Source organism: Peromyscus leucopus, chromosome 8b, assembly GCF_004664715.2.
Source record: "Peromyscus leucopus breed LL Stock chromosome 8b, UCI_PerLeu_2.1, whole genome shotgun sequence".
Classification (NCBI taxonomy): Eukaryota; Metazoa; Chordata; class Mammalia; order Rodentia; family Cricetidae; genus Peromyscus; species Peromyscus leucopus.
This window is the reverse complement of record NC_051086.1, coordinates 88,681,586-88,707,141: the sequence shown is the minus strand read 5'-3', so window position 1 is coordinate 88,707,141 and position 25,556 is coordinate 88,681,586. Positions and strand designations below refer to the sequence as shown.

At 51.9% G+C, this 25,556-nt stretch overlaps 1 protein-coding gene across 1 annotated transcript in view; it reads left to right on the top strand.

The window, feature by feature from the left end:
• Positions 1-25,179, top strand: part of Wnt3 (Wnt family member 3) — a 45,424-nt gene extending 20,245 nt beyond the window's left edge. Inside the window, exons 2-5 of the mRNA XM_028882666.2 lie at positions 15,329-15,570; positions 18,455-18,720; positions 19,408-19,895; positions 23,535-25,179. Coding sequence (XP_028738499.1) covers positions 15,329-15,570; positions 18,455-18,720; positions 19,408-19,887 — 988 coding nt within the window. The 3' untranslated portion in view covers positions 19,888-19,895; positions 23,535-25,179. The remainder of the gene's footprint in view (positions 1-15,328; positions 15,571-18,454; positions 18,721-19,407; positions 19,896-23,534) is intronic.
• The last annotated feature ends 377 nt before the right edge of the window (positions 25,180-25,556 follow it).

Here is a 25,556-nt window from a genome sequence, read left to right as displayed (position 1 = left end):
GGCAGAGGCAGGTGATTCTCTGTGAGTTCAAGGCCAGCCTGGTCTGCACTGTGAGTTTTAGATCAGCTAAGACTATATAGTGACACCCTGTCTCACCAAAGGTGGTTAAAAAAAGAAAGCTCAAGGTGGGCTCCAGAACTTAGCAAGACTCTATCTATCTATATCTATATATTCGTATCTATATAATAGGGAAAGGGCTGTTATATATTGTATTATACACCTATTGTATTATATATATTGTATTGTATTATATACTGTATACTGTATAATAGGGAAAGGGCTATTACATATTACATTATATATAGTATATTATATATAATACATTCTATCATCTATAATATATATTATATGCATAGCTTGGCAGTTGAGGACTTGCCTAACAGTGTGAAGCCTTGGGTTTAATCCCCAGTACTAAAAAGAAATCTGTAATTAGAATTTCTTGTTAAATATGTGTGTGTGTGTGTGTGTGTGTGAGAGTGAGAGAGAGAGAGAGAGAGAGAGAGAGAGAGAGAGAGAGAGAGAGCGCACAGAGTCTTTTGTGCACAGAGCCTGTTCTCCTGGAGAAGAAATACAACAAAGCATGAGCCTGTAGAGACAGAAATCCCTGTGTTATCAGCTGGGCCCCGTGGCCTTCTGGGATGACAAGGTTGGGCACACTGAGAGGAAATGGGTGAACAGAGTGGACTCACCCTGTAAGAGGCAAGTCTTGAGACCTTAAACCCCAGGCCTGTTTGTGGACACCCAACATGTCTGAGTTTCTGTACTCACAGGCATGTAAACCCCCACCTCAAGGCTTGGAAATCTGGGTGGAGAAGTCAGGGGAAATTGCAGAAGAAGAGAGATACAAGGAGGGATGTAGTGTGGACAGGAGTCGGAGTCCCCCCCAACAGCGCCTAAGACAAAGTTTCTTTTCAAAGTATTTTTCATTGGGACCTTCCTTCTCCAGTGGATGTTAGTTAGCAAGCGGTTAGCAGCAAGGCTCTTAAACTCCGAGCTCAGAGGCGCCTGTGATTTATACCCAGCCTATGTAGATGAGGGACATGCCCAAACACTTTTCACTCAGCGCTGCTGATCAAAACACAGCTTGGCTGCTGCGGCTGTCAAGATGGAGGCTTGAGAAACCCGGAGCGCTAGGAAGAGGGCAACACCATGGGCTGGGAAAGAAAGGCAGGCACACTCTGGGTACCAGGAAAGGATGTATGGCGTAGGGCGGGCGGGGCAGATAGGGCCCACCAGTGGAGCCTCATGAGTGGGCCCCAGTCTCCTTTGGCTCCTGGCCTGCTCCTTGAAAGGCAGGGAGGACCCACTGAGCACCCAGACCCCTCACGTCCTATGGATTCGAGGACGACCAGACATCATTACTGTGAACTTCACATGTAGTCATCATTGAGACCCAGTGGCCCTCCTAAATGCTGGAATTCCTAATGGGGTCCTGCTTGGGTCTGCCGGCAGCTAAGAGTGTGGGGTGGGCACTCACAAACCCAGAGAGGAAAGGCCAGGCTCAGTGGAGGAACTGGAGGCAGGAGCCCGGGACTGGTGAACGTGATGATGTGGGTGTGGGGCAGGGGGTGCAAAGGAAGGTGTTGAGGCTCGCTCCCGGGAATGGGCCCGGGAGGGAGGGGCAGGCAGCGCTTTGAACTTGCGCACAGCCTCCAGAAGGAGGGCGGGGGAAGTCCAGGTGCCGACCAGGCTGCCTTCACCTGCGGATCCTTGGCGCTGTGGGGGACGAGGCGCAAGGGAGACCTCCTGGGAATGCGGTGGAAATACCCACCTTGAAAGGCACGGAGCGGGAACGTAGCCCTGAGCGCCGGGTGTGGCAAAGCGCCCGCCCCCATCCCCACCCGCCCCTGGCTGCAGCTTGCGCACCTGCTGCCCGGCTGGTGCTGGTGCTGGTGCTGGTGCTGGTGCCGGGGTGCCAGTGTCGATTCCAGGGCCCCGACCTGGTGGTGCTCCCAACAACTGGGCCGTCGCAGGTCCAGCCCTGCGCAGATTACATCCAGAAGTCCCCACAAATGAGTTGGGAGCTTCTATTGTTCTTCAAAGTTTTATTACGAAAATTGTAAATGAAGGCTGTGGGTCTTGCTCAGAGGTTTAGAGCTGGCAGAGCATGCTACCAGGGCCTAGCGTTCAACACCACAACCCAGGGGGGAAAGTGAACCAGAAAAGTCGAGGCGGGGCAGGAGATGTATGTAGCTGAATGGGTAGAGTGCTTAGCTAGCATACTCAAGGTCATGGGAGCCAGGGTCATAGCTAGTCCCAGGCCAGGCAGAGCTACATAATGAAAAGCAGACAAGAACAGTGCAAGGAGCAAGCATCTACATGCTTCCCAGTGCAGCCATTTCTAATGTTTTACACATGCACGTTTGTTTTTGCTGAACAATTATAAAGTACATTCTATTCATCATGAACTCTGAGATTCTGATATGCGAGGTTGGCTCCGAACTCAAGACTTCATGCTGCTTAACAGAACTCCTACAGATTCCCAGTGATCCTGGTTTCTGGTGGTGACCTCTACTGCCTTTACCCCAAGGGTTTCCAACCTAGGCTCCAGTTATTTGTTGCCTCTTCCCTTCATTTTAACCTAAAAGTATTTCTCCTCATGCCCAATGCACTTTTCAAAATGGCGTTGGCTCGTCAGAGACGTTGGCCGGTAGTCTTTCATCACGTGACCTATTCTCAGCTAGTCTGCTTGCCTCTGCAGCATCATATGGCTTGTTCCTCTGCCTCTCATTTCCCTGACAGCTGAAGGTTACCTCTTAGGTCAAACGTCTTTGGCAGTGAACTTTATAGAGGAGGTTGGGAACCCTGCATTGCACCATCTCCGGCTATTCGGCCGTCCTACTTCTCTGGAGGTGTTTAATGGGGTTTCCTAGTCTCCTTCCCAGATGGGCTGGTCCAGCGGGTTAGTGCTGGAGTCCATGTGTCTGGGTTTTGCAAATCTGCCCCTGGTAAGTTGCCTGCTTCGGTGTCTCACCTGCCTTCCTGACCCGAGCAGCCAGCTGGGCAGTGATCATCTTCGGCCCTCCAAAGGGCATGGTATGGGAGGTATGGAGAAAGGTGAGCTCTCAAGGCTCTGGTCCCAGCAGTAGCTGATATCTGGATCTGAAATGGGCAGGGAGGCACCAAGATCCCAGTCAGCAGCTCTAGGCTGCTCCGTAGTTCTTGTAAGATTATAACTATAACCACAAACATCTATATGCTCTCAATGTCTAGCGCAGGCAGGGCTGGCCCAGGGTAATTGCCTCTGAAATGAAGATACATGGCAGGCTTGTGGCCTTCATGGAGCCCCCAGAGAGATGGTCTAGAGTGAGCTTCCAGCCAATAGCTCAGCTTTCTGCATCTGACAACTCAGATAAGGATTTCCCAGGCTGTGCAGCAGCTGTGGAAAAAGCCCAGGGAACCAGCAGGGTGGCTTCTGCCCTCAGCTTGTCATGGTGTCAGGCTGAGTGATCAGGCAGGGAGGAATGACGGGGAGGTCAGTGGGAGCCACTGGGTCTAGTCCAAGGAGGCCCTCCAAGGGGTCCTGTGCCCATTGGGAAGCCAAGCTCTGCACTTAGTAGTTCCCAGTGGCAGAGACAATTTGTCCTCTGAAAAGTATCACCATTTAGTGGCAAAATGGACTCTGTAAACGGCTCAATGGAGGGTGTTCAGGGTCATGCCTCCCTCTGATCAGCTCAAGAGATGACCAGAAGGAGCAGTCTAAACTGGAAACAAGAGGGGATTTTAATCTCAGATCTTGAGGGGTGAATAAGTGCTCAAAGTGAAATGAATGGCTAGGCAGACTGTTTTCTCTTTTACCAAAACTTGACTTGAAGGAAAGCTCCATGAGAACCCGGAACAGTTCAGACCAAGGAACTGGCCAACTTCGTTTCCCGGAACAATTAACCAGATCCTGTCAGGCACCCATCTGCACGTGGGAGACTGTCTCTGCCATCTGTAACTCTGATTTAGAGGGTCAGCAAGGAGGAAGTGGATAAGGTTCAAGGGCACCAATGAAACAAACTGGGCTTAGGGAACGTCTGTAGTTCTGATTGGCGTCTGTAGTTCTGATTGATGTCTGTAGTTCTGATTGGCAGGTTGGTAGGTAAAGAAATAAACGCTGAGCCCAGAGAGAAAAGGACAACCAAATCAAGCTGAGCTTTCAGGCCTAGAGCACAGACCATCTCTTTGACACCCCTCTCCGCCTCTCTCCACTAGACACTCTTGTTTTTAGAATTCTACCTCAAGTGGGACTCCTCACACTTGCATAATGTGAATTGTTAAATGGTCTTTTTACATTAAAAAAAAAAAACAACAACCCTGGAGCCTGATATTGGGGTGAATGCTGAAAGATCAGAGAGACAAAGGAACCTCTTACCTCTAGGACTCCTCAGCCTGAAAAGCTTTCCTCATCCAAAAGTGCTAGGATTAAAGGTGTGTGCTACCACTGCCTGACCTCTATGTTTTATTTAGTGGCTTGTTCTGTTCTCTGATCTTCAGGCAAATTTTATTAGAGTATACAATATATCACCACATTTCCTCTTTTTTGTCTAAAATAATAAAAGATTATAACTAATACAAGAAAAACTATATACAATAAGTACAATAAGTATATACAAAACATATAGTCAAGAATTACATTAATAATGTCTAGTCCATTAATATTTGACAAATTCAAAGAAAATACTCCATTGTCTATCCTATTTTGGTGAGTGCAAAGTATTGTACCTAATTAACTATCTATCCTAACTTGTATTACCAACCAAAAACTATCTTTTGATGTCTTTCAAACTTTTACACATTACACCTTTTTAGTGAGTTTCTTTTCTGAATATGTTAACAAGGAAAACTATAACTATCTAGTCTTCAACTCCCTTGGAGACCCAAGAAGGAAATAATATTACCTAAGTAAGCAGGAAGTGCAAATAAGCAACTTGTGAAAAATGTGAGAAATGACAGAAACAGCTGACTGCCTGGACAGTCACCCAAGGTTCCTCTGCAATGTTGGGGTATCCATCTTCAGCCAACAGGCCTAGCATATCTGACAGACTTTTCTGTGAAGCAGGATTTTCTGAAGGGCTGCCCTACTTTGTCTTGGCAGAGTTCGGCAGTCCTTTCTTTTGTGTCCTGCTTGTCCATTTTGTCAGCAGTTGAAATAAGGGCATTTTCTTGCCCAGAGGCTAACTTGCCACAAAGAAAGTAAACACCATATGGAGTTTTCTTCAATGCCCATCATCTTCTCTGAAGTAGATTGGTGCTGCCAGGAGCAGACATGTCCCATTGTCATAAAAGAAAAAAAAAGAACCTATGTTATTAAAACATCTTAAATGCTATATTCTGTAGATCTCTGAAGTGTTTGAAGATGACTTGTCTATCTAAAATATATCTGTTTGACCTTGAAAACATACCTAATATGACTACAAGTTCGACTGCAATAACTACTAACTTTCATTTCTTTATATCCTAATTAGTTGGTAGTAATAACTTTTAAGGACTAGCAATTTGCACTACATTGTTAAATGAGCTATATAGATACAATACCTTGAACAAGATTAGAAATGTATGTACAGTGTATTCTAACAAAAATAATTTCAAGTTTATATCAATATACAAAATTGGTATATAATATACAAAAATCCAATCCAGTACAAAATATTTAAAACTAGTAGTTGCTTTTTAAAAGTAGATTCAACAATTTACCTCTTTATCTTATTATTTCTGTATAATACATTCTATATCTCACCCTCCCCCAACCAGCCAGAAGCCAGCAAGGGGCATTTTCAAGCAGAAACTTGTATTCTACAAGCCTTTATTATCTATCAGCCTTGTACCCAGAGACCCCTACTCTTGACAGGGTTTCAGGGATGCTCGACATCTTTCCCCCTAGAAAGACTAAATGCATCTGGAGAGAACTAGGAGAGTTGTTCCAACTGCCAGGCAGGGATGATGTGACCCAAGCAAGCCTTTGAGCCTTGGTTGTCTTGTCTGTGAAACAGGGCCTAACTGTGGTGTCTGAGGCTAGAGGCCAGACCATGGTTTTCAAAGGCAAGCTTGCCCTGCCCAGTGAGGGTGGGGAAGGGAAGATCATGGGATTCACTTGGGAACTGCTTGGTAGGAAATGACTCAGTTCTTGACCTAAGTTCCTGGAAGCCATGTCCCTGAGACAGCTGGCACTTCTCAGAGAGATCTTCATGGGGTCTGAGGTGGGAGGTCCCTGGTCTGGTCCTGACATCCTTGGATATCCTGGGTTGTGTCTTCCCCCGGTAAGTCTAGAGAAAGTGAACCAGGCCAGGCTGCAGAGCAAGCCATGGCTGCCGGAACCGTCTCCTCCTTTTTTCTCATCTGCCACCTTTCCCCTTCCAAGTCTCTGGATTCCTCCTTCTCTCCCCACAGTCATTAACCCTCTTCCCTCCTCTTCAGGGCCCACCAGCCTGCTCGCACTCCAACCCCCAATTTAGCCAGGAGGGACAGTCCTTCTGTCCTCCTCCTCCTCTCCTCTCCACTGTGATCGACTCCACCTTCCTGCGAAATGGAGGCGGGGGTGGGGTGGGGTGGGGTGGGGGCTGGCTCATGCTCACAACACCTCAAAAAAACAGGTTTCAACATTTCACAGGTTTCAACATTTTTCAGGCGGCCTTGTCACACCTTATCAGATCAGGGCCTGCAGGCCTGCTGCGGTGGTGGCGGAGAGTAGACATTCCATTGAGGCTGGGCTGTCTTGGGTGGAAAGGGTCCACCCGGCTACCACCTCCCTCCAACAGGGGCTCGAGTGGCCCCTCGGGGGATGCTGCTTCTCACATCATTTTCTTCCTTCCATGGCTGCCCAGCATCAAGACTCTTTGGGATCCCGGGCAAGTGCACTGCTTCCTTGAAGGCCTCCTCTTGGCCCTGAAAGGAGCTTCTAGAAATAGGGGGTGAAGATGAATTGTTGGAGTTACTCCCAAGGTAGGCAGTCTCTTGGCCAGCAGAGCCAGTAAGTTTTGTTGCTTGAGTTCCATGGGAACCTCAGGGAGAGAGGAAGAAGAAGGAGGAAGAGGAGGAGGAGGAGGAGGAGGAGGAGGAGGAGGAGGAAGAAAGAAGAAGAAGAAGAAGAAGAAGAAGAAGAAGAAGAAGAAGAAGAAGAAGAAGAAGAAGGAAGCCACCTGCCCTTCTCAGTGGCTGCTTCCTTCCAGAAGGAATGACTTTGACGTTGGTTTTCTTTCTTCACGCCTGTGGGTTTCACCCCATGATGTGGACTGCCAGCCTGGAATCCCTTTTCCTTCATATTCTCCAAGAGGCTCTGCCTCCTGTCTCCTGCCATGCTCGTGGTGGTCTTGGTGACATGGGAAAGTCTAGCCAAAGCCCAAAACCCAGAGTTCAGGGGAGCCAGCCTGAGAAACAGACACAGACGCTGGTTTCCGGGCAGCTCTCACGGGGTGGAGAAGGTCAGATGGGGGGAAAAACCCCACTGCGTTGGCCAGAAAGGAGTCTCCAGAGGAGGAGGTGAGGTGATGGCTCCACCTGGCTGAGGTGATGATGGCTTAGGGTGAAACAGAGCTCTCACTTAGGGAGAAAAGAGCAGACAAGGGACAGCAGAAGGAACAGTGTGACGCCCACCCACACATGCAGACTGTACGCCTCTGTAAGGACCACGCAACAGAAACCAAGGATGTAACCTAGGGCCCCACAGGTTTTAGGCCTGTCTGTGTGAGGTCTGGGCTGGGCCAGTGTCGGACCTCCCTGCCTGGGTACCATACGGTATCAGTGCCCCAACATGAGGTTTCCAGTTGGCCCAGCTCCCCCAGGTACCTGCTGGGGAGATCAGGTCTAGAGTACCATTCCACTCTACCTTCTGAATAACTGTCCTCAAGTGGGAATGTCTGCCTTCTGTATTCTTCTTGGGCTCTGTACTCCCCACTGTCTGTATATAGGGTCTGGGGCTGTCACTGTTCCCAAGACTTCCTTTTCCTTAGCTTCTAGCCATGATGGATGCCATCTCCATCTTCCTGGTCATCCTGGTTCAGACCCTCACTTCTTCCTCTCTTTTTGTCCTTATCCACAGCCTTCTCTCTGTCCCTGAAGCCCTTGTCTTGAGACAGACAGCATGCCCATCTACTGCCACAGCCCTGGATAGCCTCTCTGGCTCACCTGAGGCCAGTGGCAGTGAGGTCTCTGGCTGTGGCAATGTGTCGCCAGGTCCAGAATCTCCTTATTGCCAACTGTCACATCAGTCTCCCAGCTGCTTCCCAGCTTTTGATCTCTAGGGCTGCCCTTGTCCCATTGCACATGTGACTGATAAGTAAACAGATCGAAGTCCAGCTTCGGATGCTTCAAACTCTGCCAGCCTGCCTGAAGTGGTGTAAACCTCAGCAGGTGGGTTCCTTGCCAGCCTTTCTCTCCTCATCTGTTCCTCTGAATAGCCCAAGACTTCAGGTGAGAGATAAAATGGTTACCCAGGTATACCAGCTGTTCTGAGGGTGCTGTCTGTTCCAAGTGCTTAAGAGAACCCGGATCTAATTACCAGGTGCAGAGCTGCTCCTGATCACGGCAGCGGGGACCCATTGGTTCCACTCTGGAAGACTAAGTGATTTTCCCTATGCTAGGGCAAAAATGACAGGAGTTATGAATGACAAGCGTCCAAAGACCATCTCCTGCCCTTGTGTGGCATCCACAGTGCCCTGAGCTGGTAGGTACTTGAAGAGGGCTTGTTGGTCTGTCGTTGATAGATGCCTCCTGGCCTGGGTGCTGTTCTGTGGGGCTTCATTCATCTCTGTGTTCCTAGTACCTGGAGCTCTGCCAGGTCTGGAGTCATCATTCAGTAAGTGATGCCGAGTGAGCAGGCGTTGAGTGAATGTGTTTACCAGGGAAGGATGTGAGCCCAGCTGCTGGGACCAAGCCTCCGTTTGCTTATTCTCTCTGGGCCCAGTCTGCCGACCCAGACTCAGTCAAACTGGAAACCCAGCCCTACCTTGGGCTCCTCCCTCTTCCCCTCAGCCCCTGTATGTGAGCTGAGTGGTCTCTGTTGCTGCTGGATCCAGAAAGGCAGATGCTCCCTTGGGCCTGTGGGGTGGAGAGAGGTCCAGGGGCTCCCCACTTCTGTGAAGGGCAGCATCTAGGTTTCCTTTGTGAATTGCCGGGCACGGCATCACTCAGAGACGACATCTCCTTGGCCATGCACTGTGCTGCTGGGAAGGGTATAGTAGCTGCTCAGCTTGCACAGGGTCCTTGTGTGTCTGAGATCAGCACGTATTCCAGGAAAGGTGGTGGCAGATGTGCATCTTGAGTTTTGTGCCTCCACTCGCTTTGTCAAAGCTTCTTGCCGAGGTGCCAGGGCAAATGTCCCTTTCCAGGGCCCACGGAGGATCCAGGAGTTGAGAGAACTCTGGCCCACCAGGCTCAGCTCCTTCCCAGCCCTCAGGCACGGGAAGGAACTTTGTCCCCTCCCTCATTATACCCACCAGCTCTACCTTGTCTAAGTGGAAAGGCAATACCTTGGCTCTTTCTGCTCATGTCTCAAGATTTTCTTTTGGCTTCTAGAAGTTTCCATATTGCCCATACAGGGTAGAGTTCTGCTGGACCAGATGCAGGTTGGGTCTCTGTCTAGTATTGCCTAGAAGCCAGCAGACAGAGTACTTGGCTGTGTGCCTTTATGGGCTTTTAGAAGCCCTGTGGTCTGTGCAGGAGAGGAGTGGAGCCCTCCTCTCCCTCCCAATCCCTGGGTGTTTATTTTATGAGGTCCTAGGCTTGTGGATCAGAATCTCATAGTGATCCATCTTTGAGGCTGGAAGGATGGCCACTTAGCTCCATGAGAAGGGAAGGGCAAGGACTCCCATGATCTCAAGAAGAGCAAGATGGGGGTGGCTTGACCCCAGAACTCATCCCAAGACCAGTGGAGGATCCAGAGAGCTTTCTCCCTGTGCTGTGGTTCTGAGGTCCATTCTGTCCACTCCTCAGAGTGCTAGAGAAGCTTCTGAGAATGTGTCTTTATCACACCCTGGGACTCACAGGAAGGGACAGCGGTGCAGGGAGAAGAGCCTGTTGGCAATGGAGAGCTGTGGCCACAGCTCCTGATCTTTCCAGTCAACCGAGTGACCCAGAAAAACCAACAAAACCTCTTCGAGCTTTGGTATCCCCATAAAACTAGAGCAGACCAATGGTTCTCCAAAAGTTTCCTAAAAAGTTGAGGGACCCAGGTAGACACAGTCCTGCTCATTTTAGCTATTATTAATTGTATAAATCAATGTGTTAAGTTCATTCCAATGTCATGCAACTACCACCATTATTTCTAGAACATTCTTATCATCCTAAACATTCATTACTGTGGAATATGAGCCTAGGCTGGGGCTGCTGGATCTTATGGAAATTCTGTGTTCATTTTACACACACACACACACACACACACACACACACACACACACACACACACACGAGCAAATCCCTCTTTTAAAATGTTTTATATATAGGGAAAGGAGGGAGGTTGTGTTTGTGTCCATTTTCAAACAAAAATAGTTAACAGCAGCCTGGACCTGGTGACTCCCAACACCTCCCTAAGCTCTAAGACCCTGTATTGGAAGACTCTAAACTTAAAAGCAAACAAAACAAGCCGGGCTTGGCTACAGGAGAGGCTACCTGGTAGGATGAGGCTGGTGTTGACCGGCAGAGCCAGCCTGGCCCCAGTGGGGGCTCAGTCATGCTGGGATGCAGAGTCTGCAGGTATTTCAGGTCACAGGGGACACTTCCCTTTGTGAGTCAATGCAGCAGCTAGGCTGCCCTGAATTCTCTGACTGGGGCTAAAGGTATAGCTCAGTTGGTGGGGTGCCTTCACAGCAGGCACAAAGGCCTGAGCTGGATCCCCAGCACTGTATCAACTGGGTATGGTGGCTCATGCCAGCAATTCTCGAACTCAGGTAGAGGAAGCAGGAGGCTCAAAAATTTAAGATCATCCTTGACTACATGGGGAGTTCAAGGCCGGCCTGGGGTACATGAGATCCTGTCTCTAAAACAAAAACAAAACAAAGAATTCTGTATCTCACTGTGAGAAGTATTAACAAGCACTTTCTTTGGGAATGGCTGCAGATCTTTCCCCCATTTTCCTTCTAATTAATTTTATACGTAACTAAAGAATACAAATTAACGCATTAAAATTGTTACGTCTCAGTTGGATGTGGGGTGCACACCCGTAATCCTAGTACTCAGGTGTCTGAGACAGGAGGATTGCAAGGCCAAGGCCCAAATGGGCTACAGACTATGGTCTTGTCTCAGAACACCACTATCTAGGGCAGCAGAGCCCTTGCCTAGCATGGGCAAGGTCCAGGCGCCCCCTCTCCAGCAAGGAGAACTTCGTGTGTCTGATCTTGTCACCATGCACACCCACCCACAGCCCTCTATCCACAGGTGACAAATAGGTGACCAAGAACTAGGTGGCCGTGGGAACCTGACAAGGCTATGGGGATGTTTCCAGTCTGGCCTAATTGGAGAGTGGTATTTCTTCCTTAGGGCCAGCACTCAGGGCTCTATGACGGGCCTATGGCTTGCTGCCAACGATGGCCCATTCATCTGGCTGCTTGTATCTGCCCGAGTCCAGCTGGATGGTGGGTAGTTGGGATGAAGGATGAGCTGTCCCTGGGGCTGAAGGCAACAGGGCCTTGGGCAGAGCAGGGCAAGAAAGGGACAGGAGCTGGGTATAAATAGCCCCTACCCAGCAGGGCAGGCCTGGCAAGCCCTCTGTCCTCCCCCTCACCAGCTGCTGGTGCCAGCCATGCTCCAGCCTCTTTTGGGAGCCTGGCCATCATCTCAGATCCTCAATGTAGGAAGTCGCTCAGCGGAACTGAGGAGTCTTGTCCTGTGTGTGGGTGAAACCTCCGGCTGCCTGGAACCTGCCGAGTGGGGGCATCAGGCTGGCTCTTTGGGGGGCATCCTCTGTTTCTTGCCTGGAAGCCCAAGTGTGCTGGTGTATGTGTGTAGAAGACAAGCCCCCTTTGTGTGACAGGCTGCAAACAAATTAGCTAGCCTTCTGTATTGAGAAGGGGTGAATGGGGTGCAGGAAAACTCAAGCTAGGAGAGGTTATTTCTGCCTGGGAGTTCATGGAAGTCTTTAGAAGTGATTCAGGGTGGGTTTGCCTTGGGTATGGTGCAGAGAGGCGCCCAGGTGGAGGGCTCAGCATGTGCAAAGGGTGTGAAGCAGTTTTAGCAGGCCTTAAGGCAAATCTAATCAAAGCCACTCACACTGGGGAGAGAGAGAAGAAGAGGCTCTCATGTTGACTCTCCCAGGGGGACAAACTCTTCTGTAATGGGGACAAGAAGTGGGTTACGTTGATATGTCTGCGATGATGGAATGTCAGCCATGCTGCGTGGGCACAGCTCAGGGCCGGCAGGGCATGTCTGGGAGGGCAGCTGTCTGTCCCACAGAATTCAGTCCCAAGGCCACAGGCTGAAGAGCCCAAAGCCATCCCTAGATCTGAGCCCCATCCCCAGAGGCCCTGGCTAATTACCACAGGATGTCCAGATCCACTGAGACCTTTGACCGGAGCATCCTGGAAATGCGCCTGTGCCCTTTGGTTGTTAGCTTGAACATTCATCCAAGTCACTCATGGCTTTGCTCAGCTCGGCCTGTCTGTCAGTCACAGGCCTCTGCTCTGCCAGCCCTGTCAGGACTGTTGGTGAAGGGTCTCAGCTCTGTCCTGAGGCCTGTTTAATGGGGGGTGGCTTTGGAAATTCTCATGTGTTGTACCAAGTCAGGGAAATGAGGGTGGTGACGTGGCAGGGACAGAGTACTGAGGGCATGGCCACCATTCCTTCGGGGGTTCTGACGTGCCTGGCACTGAGCTGTCCACCTTTACTCCTCCTGTGGGGTCTGCTCAGAAGAAGAAACGGATGCAGAGAAGTTAAGGAAATGCTTGGCTTATGAGCCAGGCTAAGGGGACAGGTTTGGAAGAGAAGGGGAGCATAACTCAGGGTGATGAGCTGTCTACATTAAACCCTTGCTACATTTTCCTTTCTAATGACTGCAAGTCTTGGGAGGTGAGTGCAGACCAGGGCTGTGTGCTGGGAAAGGGCATGGTAAGGGTTAAAGAAGGGAGAGAGGCCTGCGGATCCTTGCCTTGGTTTCCTCGTCTATGAAATGGGATGATGGTGATGGCAGCCGTTTCTACGTCACAGACCTATGAGGATTACACAGGTTAATGTCATAAGCATTAGAACTGTGCCCAGCCGAGGTCAGACCTATACTACACGTTAGGTGTTGTGTTTTCTTCCATACACAGAGTGGGGCTCCCTCCCGGGCTTCATGTGCTCTGTGCCATCAGGCTCTGGGCTCACCATTGTCTCCCACTTAGGCATGAGCCCACTAAGGTGTAGACAGAAGTTACCCCAGCTCCCTGGAGACCCAGCAGGCCTTGCCCATAAGGCAGAGGTAAGTGGCTTGCCCCAGAGCTCTGGAACCAGGCAGTCTAGTTTCTAACAGCAGTCCCTTGGCTCTGTCTATGGTCTGCACTGCTAGTAAAGTCCCCACTGTGTGCTGGGGTGCTATCAGGAAAGGGCATTGAGTCAACGGAGCTGTAGTTAGCCGTGATGGTGCGACATTAATGTTTCAGTGGCTACCTCTTTCTCTCTCACTCTTGTTCTGTCTCAATGAAACAGAGTCTGTTGTAGCCCAGGCTAGCTTGCAACTTCTGATCCTCTTGCTTTTCCCAAGAGTTGAGATTACAGGAATGCGCCACCAGGTCTCCGGATTTTCCTTTTCAAAAGGGCTCAGGGCTTTGGGTTGGGGAGAACTCAGTGGGAGATCACTTGCAGGCATGCATGAGGCTCTGAAAGGTGAGGCTGGGGACTCTCAGATCTGGACGTGACTCCTCTCCAATTCAAAATCCCCCAGTTCTGCCCCTCCCCCCAGTCTCTCTTCCCAATCAACAAATGGGAAAACCTGGACTTCTTCCCCTGACAGCTGAGACCAGAGGCTGCTGGAAGTGGCGGTGCTGTGTGCCACGTTGCCCTGGAGTCTCTGAATTGAGCAAGACTCTGAGTGTCTAGTGTGGGGGAAGGGTGCTGGGAAGGGTCCTGGGAAGGCAGCTTATAGCATACTCTGATCGGCCACATACTTGTTCCCAAGAAGCCTGGGGCAATCGTTCTGGAAACCCTGGTTCTTCATCAGCGAACAGACATGTTCAAAAATGGATCAGGTCTGTTTTGTGAACGGTGCTGAGCAACAGGAGTCCATAAATGTCCCGTGTTTGGTTCACCCATAGTCAAGAAGCTCTGGCATGCTTTCTGACCCACTCCAGAGGCTCCAAGGCCCTCTTCCCAAGCAAGGCTCCTGAATCCAGGACTTGACCTTGGCCAGTGCCTAGGCCACCTTCTTCTAGGACACTGCCCCTTATCACGGGGCTGGCTACAATTGACTGTGAAGTCCCTGGACCCATGCCATCATTTCTGCTGTCCCTGTCTTGGGAAGAGGGAAGGAAAAAGTAGAGGGCAGCTCTGGCAGTACCTTGATTTGTCTAGGGTATATAACCCTGCCCCCCACATGTACTTCCCAAGGGTTGAAGAGTTGGTAGAAGAATGGGGTGGCTTGACTGAAGAACAGGGTGGGGGGAAATGCCTGCTGAGACTTTTCCTTTTGCTCTTGAGCAAAAACTAGTCATGACACGGAGCCTCTGTTTCTGGTGAGGGGAGGTGGCACTCTAGAAACTTCTAGGGAACGAGAAAGATGGAGGTGGAGGCCCTTGTAGACAGAGTGCTTGACATCAGAGGCAGACAGGCTAATCCTGGGGAAGAGGCTGCGGGGTCTTGTGTGTGTGTGTGTGTGTGTGTGTGTGTGTGTGTGTGTGTGTGTGTAAGCTCTGCTGAGACTTATGCTTCTGTTTTGTTTTTTCCTAAGATGGAGCTGGAGCCACAATGGCCTCTGCTTCCTTTGTCCTTTATGTGGATTCCTCCCACGAATGGCTGTTAGTCTCCACACGGCCCATGAATCCTAGAGTCCCTGGGAGATTGCTCAGCGGGAGTCCTGCAATTCCCACCAGGGCAACTGGGCCCAGGCACCAGGCAGAACTTGGTCCTGGCCCCAATTCTACATTTCGAGTCGAGGGTTATTTTCATGACATAATACAGACCCGCAAAGTCCCTCCTCCCCCAGAGGCGCGGCTGCTCCACATACCCTGGCAGTCAGGTGTGTCCATGTCAGAGGGACACTGCCTAAACCAGTGTTGTACTTTCGTGGGACACCATGTCCCCAAGGGAGCCAAAAAAAGCACATGAGGTGCCAGAGCCATGGATCATCCCACCCTTACCCTACTCCCCCCTCTGTGAAGAAATGACTTCCCTACTGGGCCAAATGTTTTGTATCTACAGTGCCATGCCCATTGTCTGCCCGCAGGTCCCTGGCCCTGGGCCAGCAGTACACATCTCTGGGCTCCCAGCCTCTGCTCTGCGGCTCCATCCCAGGCCTGGTCCCCAAGCAGCTGCGCTTCTGCCGCAATTACATCGAGATCATGCCCAGTGTAGCGGAAGGTGTGAAGCTGGGCATCCAGGAGTGCCAGCATCAGTTCCGGGGCCGACGATGGAACTGCACCACCATAGATGACAGCTTGGCCATCTTTGGGCCTGTCCTGGACAAAGGTACTTGCCTGGGGCTGGGTGGGAGGTGGCGGGAAGGGTCCCAGGACCCTGCCCTTCTTCCTCCCATCGTGGGAAACTCTGAGTCCAAGATCTCCCTAGGAGGGTAATAAAGTTGGTGGAAAGTGGGTGGGGTCCATCTCTGGACAGACCAGGCTGTCTCCACATCAGCACATCTTTTCCAGTGCTGCAGGGGGGCTGGGTAGCCCTGAGATGCAGCAAGGTCCTGAGACTGGAGGGCAGGCACCAAGGAGCCCGGAGCCCTTCCTTCCTGGATGACACAGCGGGAACCCAGGCTTTGATGTGGACATGGGTGACATTTCCCTTATGCTGTGTTAAGTGCTATGCAAATACGGCTTTGGGGTGGGGGTGGGATGGTACCAGGCCTAGGTGTTGTGACGTGGAAAGTCTCCAGGATCTGAGGAAGCTGCCTGGGGCTCGTAGCACTTGACGGCCTCCAAGGGTCCCCTGAGAGTTCCTGTTGGTTCCCATGTCCTGAAAGCAAGACATGCCCATAAACTGGTGGCCTGTAGATTTGCTCTCAGCTATCTTGAGACCTGGAAGTGTAACCAGCTGTGACCCTGGTGGATGAAAGTAGCCGCATTTGACTTTGAGCATGGGGTGTAAGAGAGGGAGGGATGAGTGGGGCCACCGCTCCTAGAAGGGGACTTTGGCTCCAGAACCTCTTGTGTTCAGGAATTTAATGACCCTAGCTGGGCTGGCCTCGACTGGAGTTTTGCCAGCCGATTGGGGGTGGTGGTGTTGCTCTTCCTCTTAGAAGGAATTGATAAAAGCTGCATTCACAGCCAGGAAGAGGAGGGGTGACTGAGAGTCAGCTGAGTTTGGGAGATGGGAGATGACTACCCTCCCGATTGGAGCAAATTCCGCTCCCTCCCCCACCTGTGCGTCTAGTGCGAAGGGTCTGTACAACCTACAGGCAAAAAACGCTGGCTATTGTCATGGGACAGGAGGGCAATTAGCAAATCAATGGATGATGATTCTGTTTACGCTTCTATTATCAAAGCTAATTATTCCTTGTTTACATAAAAGGTTTGGCCTCTAATTGGGGCCAAGTGGCGGCGGCGGCTGGCTTTTCAAACCCGATCTCGCCCGCCTGTTGGTCTCACCGCCTTCCGGCGCCCCACCTCAGTCCAGGTAGCGCTTAATCAAACAGCCCGGCGTCCCGACGCCTCCCCAAAAGCAACACCGGCCTTCTGATCATGCCTCCCGCCCAGGACATCGTCCACCCAGACCTTTCAGCTTTATACCGGTTCGCTGTGGGTCTGCTGTTTAGATTCGCCTCAGTGGGTTGCGCCACATGCCTCGGTCCCACTGCAAAAGGGCAGTTTGTGTCCCGGTTGTGCCGGGAATATGGGGCTGAGACACTGGGATTTGATGAAGGCAGTGGGGTGAGGCTCCGGGAAGGCGTACCCGCGCCCCGGTGCCTCGTGAGCAGGCGGTGGGTCCTGTCCACTTTTGCTCACGTCCCAGTAGGTGCGGGGGTGGGCTGCCGGAAGGCGCGAGGCCGCGGTCCCCCGCGGCTCCCCGAGGGCGCGAGCGCCGCCCCCCGCCGCGCGCCCGCTCCGGTCGCCGCGCCATTCACACGCCCTCTGGCCGCCGCCTCCCGGGATCGCGCTGCCCGGCGCCGGGGCTGGGGCGCGGCCCGGCCGCGGGAGCCGCCCGTTGCTACGTGGTGGCGGCCGGCCCGGCGGCCGGGGCTCGGCGGCCGCATTATGCGGGTAATGCGGTGTGACACCGCGCGAACAAAGGCGGATTGAGCGGCGCAGCGGGCCCCGCCGGACGGGGACCGGCACAGCGGGGCTGGCAGCGCCGCTCCCAGGCTAATCCCCGCCCCGCCCCCGCCACCCCCGCGGCCCCGGCGCTGGGAACCGAGCGTGGCGGGGCCGGGTCGCCGGAAGCCAGGGGCGCCCTCCCCTGGGGCGCACGGGCCCGGAGGCCCGGATCACCACCGCGCGCAGCCCCCGGGGCCCGGCCCGTGCTCCTGCGGCAGCTCCCTCTCAGGCTACAGGGAAAGTGGGACGCGCCACCAGCGCGTGAGGGCTTCGTGCCATCAGAGGCTGCTGTGGCTATGACCTAGGAAAGGAGACCTGGGTCCGACCACCTGAGCAATATGGCACGACCCGCCCTGGGGACCTATAAGAAGAGATGGCTGGGCCTCTGGCCTCGCAGTGCGCTGTCTATAAAACAGAGTTTAGAACATTTTAGGGAATAAAGCATCCGAAAGACAGATCTGTGTGTTCGCAGCGTTCGAGGGGGTAGCTCTTATTGTAACAAGGCTAGAGACACCCCCTGAGAATCTCCTCTTCCCGGGACCCTGGGGCCAAAGGCAGAAAAACTACGCTGTGTCTCGACCCTTGTGGCTTTGAAGGATGTGGCCAGGAAATGGGCAGCTATGGCAGGAGAAGCTGCACCCATTTTGCAGAGTGTAATGCGAAACTCAGATGAGGAATCTGCCTTTCTGGGAACCGAGATTTGGGCGGAACATAGGTGGATTAGTAGGTTTAGGCGGCAGATTCCAGTTTCCAGAGTAGAGGGCTCAGAACTGTTTTGGGAAAGTGTGCTTGTGGAGGTGCAAAGTTGGAGACCAAGAGCCAGGACAGGGAATGACCACTTTAGCTCCTCAGTGTTCATTCCCGCCCCATCATAGACCCTCCTATCAGAGCAGCATTGCAGCCTGGGCCTCAGTTTGCCCATCTGTAAAGGGAGAATACCAGCCAGGGTCTGCACTCACTAAAGAGGAGCAGAAAGGCAGTTGGCTCTTCCCTCGATAGCTAATGGGCCCTTGAGCTCCTTCCCAGCCCTCAGAGGCCAGGCTTTGTACCCTAGACCCCAGCCTGAACGTCTTCTCCCCGACATCCTTCCGCAGCCACTCGCGAATCAGCCTTCGTGCATGCCATCGCCTCGGCTGGTGTAGCCTTCGCGGTCACGCGCTCCTGCGCCGAGGGTACCTCCACCATCTGCGGCTGCGACTCGCATCATAAGGGGCCACCTGGAGAAGGCTGGAAGTGGGGCGGCTGCAGCGAGGACGCCGACTTCGGGGTGCTTGTGTCGCGGGAGTTCGCAGATGCACGGGAAAACAGACCGGATGCCCGCTCGGCAATGAACAAGCATAATAACGAGGCAGGCCGCACAGTGAGTCAGCTACCCACAACTCTGGGAGCCCCAGCAGGGATTCCTGGCCCATCCACACCCCAAAGTACTCCCTTGAGCACCCTCCTTCCTTTCCCCCAGCTGCCCCTGAGTAGGTTGTTATTTTTTTAAATTTAAGTACCTTTGCTTATTCATTGTCTCTGTGTACGTGTCACGCTGTGTGTGTGGAAGTCGGAGGACAACTTGTAGGAGTCAGTTCTCCCCAGCATGTAGGTTCTGGTATCAAACTCAAATCATCACATGTGGCCCTGTTCCTGGTTCTCTTGGGGATAGAAATCTGCCAGGGAGTGTTGCTGCCCTGTAGGAGCAAGCACCTGCAGACTAACTATACTATAGTGTGCTGCTTGGCAGGCGGAGTCTGTGCAAGCCTGTGATGTGGTGGTGGGGTGGGAACTGACTTTAGGAGTCCAGCCTTCCCCCTTCCTCCGGTTGTGGAAGCTTGAGCCCATTGCTTAGCTCTCGGCGACAGCATTGAAGGGGCCCAACAGTCAGTACCACTTGGGTGAATGCGACGTGAACGTGAAGCCTGCCGGTGCTTGAGGGTGTGACTAGGGACACTGGTTCCCATCCATTCTTCCTGGCACTGAGTAAGGGTGAAAGAGCATGTGGGACAGGGGGGCAGGTGCCCCAGTGGGTCAGTCTGGGCTAACTGCTGCTCCTTTTCCCCAGACCATCCTGGACCACATGCACCTGAAGTGCAAATGCCACGGGCTGTCGGGCAGCTGTGAGGTGAAGACCTGCTGGTGGGCCCAGCCCGACTTCCGTGCCATTGGCGACTTCCTCAAGGACAAGTATGACAGCGCCTCAGAGATGGTGGTGGAGAAGCACCGGGAGTCCCGAGGCTGGGTGGAGACCCTGCGAGCCAAGTACGCGCTCTTCAAGCCACCCACCGAGAGGGACCTAGTCTACTATGAGAACTCCCCCAACTTCTGTGAGCCCAACCCTGAGACGGGCTCCTTTGGCACCAGGGACAGGACTTGTAATGTCACCTCCCATGGCATCGATGGCTGCGATCTTCTGTGCTGTGGCCGCGGCCACAACACGAGGACGGAGAAGCGGAAGGAGAAATGCCATTGCGTCTTCCACTGGTGCTGCTACGTCAGCTGCCAAGAGTGCATCCGCATCTATGATGTGCACACCTGCAAGTAGGGGGCCAGGTAGGGCGCGGGGCGGGGCGCGGGGCGGGGCGCGGAGCGGGGCGGGGCGCAGGGCTGCTCTCCCCTCGTCTCTCTTTCTAAGCTTCCCAAGACAAACAAGTTCCCCCAGCCGAAGTGGGAATCCAGGGCTTCCCACACTTCCATGGGAACGGTCTTGGGCAGTGACGTAGCAGATTTACACCAGGCTCAGGTAATAACCAACGGTGTGCACATAAGCCACAGGCAATTGATTAAACATTTTACACAAATTAGCAATGATGAGCTAGACCAGATTTGTTCATGGCTGCCGGCTGTCGTTACTGAGCATCTGTGCAGCCAGAAGAGAGAGGCTGAGGTCTGGTCCCAGCCGTGCCCCTAATTTTCATTTCTTAGGACCTCAGTGTCCTCACTGTCCAAGGAGGAGAGGTTCAGATACCAGAAACAGGATCTGGGTATAGTGGTACTGGCTTTTAATACCAGCACTCAGGAGGCAGAGGCAAATAGGTCTCTGTGACTTCGAGGCTAGTCTGGTATACATAGAAAGTTCCAGGACAGCCAGGAATACATAGTGAGACCCTGTCCTAAAAAAAAAAAAAAAAAAAAAAAAAGAAAGAAAGAAAGAAGAGAAGGAAGGAAGGAAGGAGAGGAGAGAAGGAAGGAGAGAAAGAAAGAAAGAAAGAAAGAAAGAGAAAGAAGGAAGAAAGAAAGAAAGAAAGGAAGAAGAAGAAAAGCCTGAAACAGTGGGTTGGAAAGTCTCTCATACTCTGGGGCAGAGTCATTTCACATCAACCATGAACTAAGAGGGCAAGCTTTGGCCTAGCACAAATCCTCCAGAGCTTGGGGAGGTGGGTGGGGGAGCAAGATGTGAAGCTTGGGTGGAGCAGGGAGCACGCTCACCAAGTTTATGGAGGGAGATGGGAAAGAGAAAGGATCCCAGTTCAGAGTGGCTGATGGTGAGTAATCACGGTGGGATAAAAGGCTGGTGGATTATGCTCCCAAGCTTCCCAGAGGTGGTCTTCGTGGAAGGACCCCAGGGAAGGTCAGCCTAGAAGCAGAGTGGCCCTAAAGTCTCTGACATGGGTGCTTCCTAAGGCCAGCGGGGCCCTTCTCTCCGTCCCTCTCCCCTGAGAAGGGTCTGCCCTGCATCCCAGGCTTTGCAATTAGGTCCCCCCACTTGTCAGTCAACAACCCTGACTTTAACACCTGTTACCCTTCCTGAGCTGCTGTGAGGAATGAGGGGAAGAACGCCGGGGAATGTACTTGACTGATGGAAAAGCAGCTCTCTGTCCATTTATGGCTGGCCAGGGCAATGTGTTCCACCCAAGCACCTTGGAGCCAGCCGGTGACACACTGGAGCTGGTAGCTCACGTTTGCCCTGTGTAGGGCTGGGAGGTACCTGGCATCACAAGAACTACCTCTGATTGAAGGGTTGACGCCTCTCTCAGTCCGTCTAAGAATCCCCCTTAGGGTGTACGTTCCATCCCGGCAGGGTCTAGAACCATAGAGGAGGGGGCAGTTTTCTGTATCAAGGTCAAGGGTGGGGAGGACGGCAGTGGAGCCCCAGCACTTCGCTTGCCTGCTCTTGAACCTTGGACTCCTTGCTGACTTCCTCACATGCACAGCGATGGTGGGATGGGCACCTTTCTGAATTTTTATAAAGCTCAAGTTGGCGACTGTGAATGCTAACTCTGAAGCTAGCTCTAATCAGAAATGTCAGAGGAGGTATCAGGGCGTCATCACGGGGCTGCTGCAAAGGAACAGCGTCTTGGCAGTCTTCTGCTTTTCGGAAGGACAGGAGAAGGGTCAGCCAGTACAGAGACTCTCAGACTGACCGGGTGGAAGGAATGTCAGAAAACCATGGGTGGTCCCTTTCTCTGAGACCCTCCATGGTATGATGTGGCCCTGCCGTCACAATCAGATGACACCCGCTCTGGCCATTTTGAGGAGATATGTAGGTGTAGTCTCCTTCTGGCCATTTGTCTAGCCCGCCCATTTCACTGAAGGACAGACTGTATTAGTGGCCTCAACAGACTCATGTGCTTGCCCCCAGAAACCCCCTATGTTGTCTTGCTAGGGCCACAGCACCCCCAGACCAAGCCTCATATTGGACCCATGGAGGCAGTGTGGGTCCCAGATACAGATCCTGTGACTCAGTCCTTGCCCATGTGGACAACTGAGATCCTCCAGGCCGAGAAGGAAGTGCTGGGTTGGTCTTTGAAGTCCAGGAAATGGCTCCGCTCCAACCCTTGTACTAAAAATCATCCCCTAAGAAGAATCAGGGGTAGCTGGGTAGTGGAGTACCTACCTGTCAAACCCTGGGTTCACTCTCTAGTGCCCGGGAGGAAGGAAGGGAAGCAGCCCCCTTTCTCCACGTTTCTGTGATAGACACTTGCTGGTTTTCCAGTATCATGCAGATATGGTTTCAAGACCATGTAGATCACAGCCTCAGTCCCATCACATAGTGGGGCTCTCAAACTCACACCTGATAAGAAGGGAGCTCTCTCCCACTGTGAGGTCCTTTGCCTCGCTGAGCCTGGGTTTCCTCTTGATAAGGTCTGTGTCCTGCTGGGCTGCTGGGAACTAGACCCAGTCATGAAGAGCCTGGCCCAGTGCTCAGACTCCGGGGCCCAGCAGGGCTGGTCAAGAGTTACTTTCTCCAGGCTCTTGCAGCCTGCTTTGCCGGAAGCTGGTTGAGACCTGTTTCCTTCCTACCCTCTCACCCCTGTGGGTGCTACTACTACTGATGGAACCCAAGAGACCATCGGACAGGGAGACAGCAGGCAGAGACAGTCTCTGGCATTTTTCTTGGCAGAACAGGCAGAAAAGGAGCCGCAGAGCAGGGCAGGGCAGGCCACACGCTCTCCGTACCCTCCAGGGAGAGCTCAGCACAGTGGCAGCATCCCCGCCCTGCCTAAGTGGGGAAGATACTTTCTCCATTGCTTGGGTTTTGTCCACTGTCTCCAGCTAGCTGCCGGCTTGGTACCCGAATACCGGCAGTTTACAAGCATTGGGTTTATGCTTTTTATCGCTATGTTGAAAAAGCTACGGACCCAGTCACCTCATCTAACTGGCCATGTGTCCTGGGTCTGTCACTAGTCTTTTGTGGAACCTTGGGCATATCCAGGTCATCTTGCGCTGCCTGTTTCAGCTCTGCCTGCCCCGCAGCTGAGGGTTGGCTGGGGGTTCCTGGGAGGTGATGGCCTTGGTACCTCAAATCCTGCCGGATAGGACTGTACAGAGGAATCAACATTCTCAGTAGAGCATTCTGGGAAGGGATTCATCGTAATTAGTTAAGTTGGTTCCCTTTCTTCTGGACAATTCATAGCGAGCTGCTGGTGCCTGAGCAGAAACACAGACCATGGCCTTCTGGTCAGTCCCTCAGACTACCAGGTTTCTCCATCTCTACATGGAATAGAGCTGCCATAGTTACTAGTTACTTACAGCGGGCTTCCTCAGCTAGAAGGGTTTTTTTTTTTTTTTTTTTTTTGTGGCTGCAGGCTCCGATGTTCCTGCTGATGGCATGTCCTCCCTCCACAGCAGGCTCTGAGGTTAGGAGAGAGCAAGACCAGCCTTGTCAACAGCCTGTGTGATCTTTGCATCCCAGGGGTGATGTCAACAGCAGTTACTAGGTTTCTGACTCTTCCTGTTTATTTCCCAAAGGGCACTGGGAAGGGGTGGATTGTGCCGCTGGATCCATTCATCGAAGTCCCACGGGAAGCAGGATCTAGATCTGGGCCAGCCTTCGGCACTGGCCAGCAAGGAGCGTGGACTGTTTGCCAGCTGCATGTGATACACGACCTGGACCCAGCCGGCTTCGGACGGGAGGCCCTTCTTTCTCATCTAACGTTTCTCACCCTGCTCTGGATGGTGTGTGGCTTTACAGAGGGGCTTTCTTTTTTGGTTTTCCAGGGTCTGCTGGGGACAGACCCAAGGCTTACCTTTGCACATGTTAAAGAAAATAAAAGTGAAAAAAAAATTCTACTGCAACAGAACAGGCTGGGCTAATGCGAGCTCTTGGCCTGGTGGTAAAGACAAGAGCATGGCAAGAGTCTGTCTCCAAGCTGCCTCTACTCATGACATTCCAAGATGCCTCTGAGGTGGGGGTTGTGAAACAGAACAGAGCCCTGCAGTCCCTTTTGTCCATCTACTCCCATTCAAATTGACACACTTTCCCATTCTGAGAAAAGCCATAGGGATAGCCAGGATGTAGTGGCGGGAGGCCCTGGGCAGTTGTCGGAGCAGGATCTTGAGTTTTGAAGAACTCAGAATTCTGGACGGCCTGGGAAGCCATTTGAAAAATAACTGAGTTCCTCTTAGGCTCATGTTTTTTTCTATAGCCCTGCTCTGCATTAGAAATAGTCAGATCTCAACATCTGTTTCTGTCATTCCACAGCTTCTACCTGCCACTGCATCTGCCTGTCATGGTGGCCCTTGTAAATAGGTTAGACGTGCAGGCAAGTCTCTTCCAGTTCCATGCTCTCCCTGCAGGAAGAGGGGGCTGCTCTGCCCTTCTCAGTCCCGCTCACCAGCAGACACTAGGGAGAACAGCTAGACACCTTAGTTAACTAACAGCCCCAGTGTGGAAACAATCATCTCGCGATTCCAAATCTGCGGCTGGCAGGCAGGAAGGGTGAAGATCCCCATTTCCCTTGAGTTAGGAGGGCAGGGCCTCCCCGGGTCCTTCCCTCCCTTTGGCGTGAATAACCCAAAAGACAAGAGAACCTGAACACAGCGCTTCCCTTCCCCCACCTGCAAGTGAGGTAGCCTATCTCAGTTCCCAAGACCTGGAGTTGATGCTCAGAGGAGGCAAGACAGAGAATGAAGCCTCTCCCAACTGAGTTCTGATGCACGGGGTCCTGGCTGGGGTTAGGAAGATGGGCGTGGCAGCGTGGATCAATCCATCAACTCTGTCTTAAGGAGAATCAGAAAGCAGAGATGCGACCGAGGAATGGAGCAGAGCAAGGATCTGTCCTTCCCCCTTCTGTCTGGGGTCTGCTAACTCTGACTTGACATCCGGGCAGTTACTTAACTTTCCTGTCGGGCAGTTGGCTTGCCAAGTGTAGGCCCTTGCCTGCACTCCCTACCCTGTGACACTGAGCACTGCTCAAGGTACACCACCTCCCACCCCTTCCTAGCATCCCAAATGCCCCCTCCCACCTCTCCTTCCAGAAGTCTGAAATCAAAGTCAACCGGATAATGCTTGCTATTATGAGGACACTTCAGCAGAACGGATACAAAATTTAAAAGTCTTTTCATGTCTATGTATTCTATATTAAAAGTGATAAAGTCATGTTTCTGGGGTGTATTCAAGTAGCTGACAAGTAATTATTTAATAATAGTACATGAGTGCATTGTAATTATCCTCGCCATAGTCAGGTAATAGTATCCAATGGGAATTTCCTACCAACCTGCTGTATCCAAAGTTTTGTAAAAAGTTGTAGAAGTTGTTGATCTTTTTGATTTTATATTCAAAAAGTCTCTTTTTATAAATATTATTTATTATATAATGTATATACCTTTGAGTTAACTAAGATTATATATTATATATAAATATATATATATATATATTTGGAGAAAAATCTATTTCATCATACAGTTTTTTTCCATTAAGTCATTAAAGAAAAGGTAAACTTCAAACAGATACATTGTACAATGTGTGGAGTCTCCAGATTCATCCTTAGA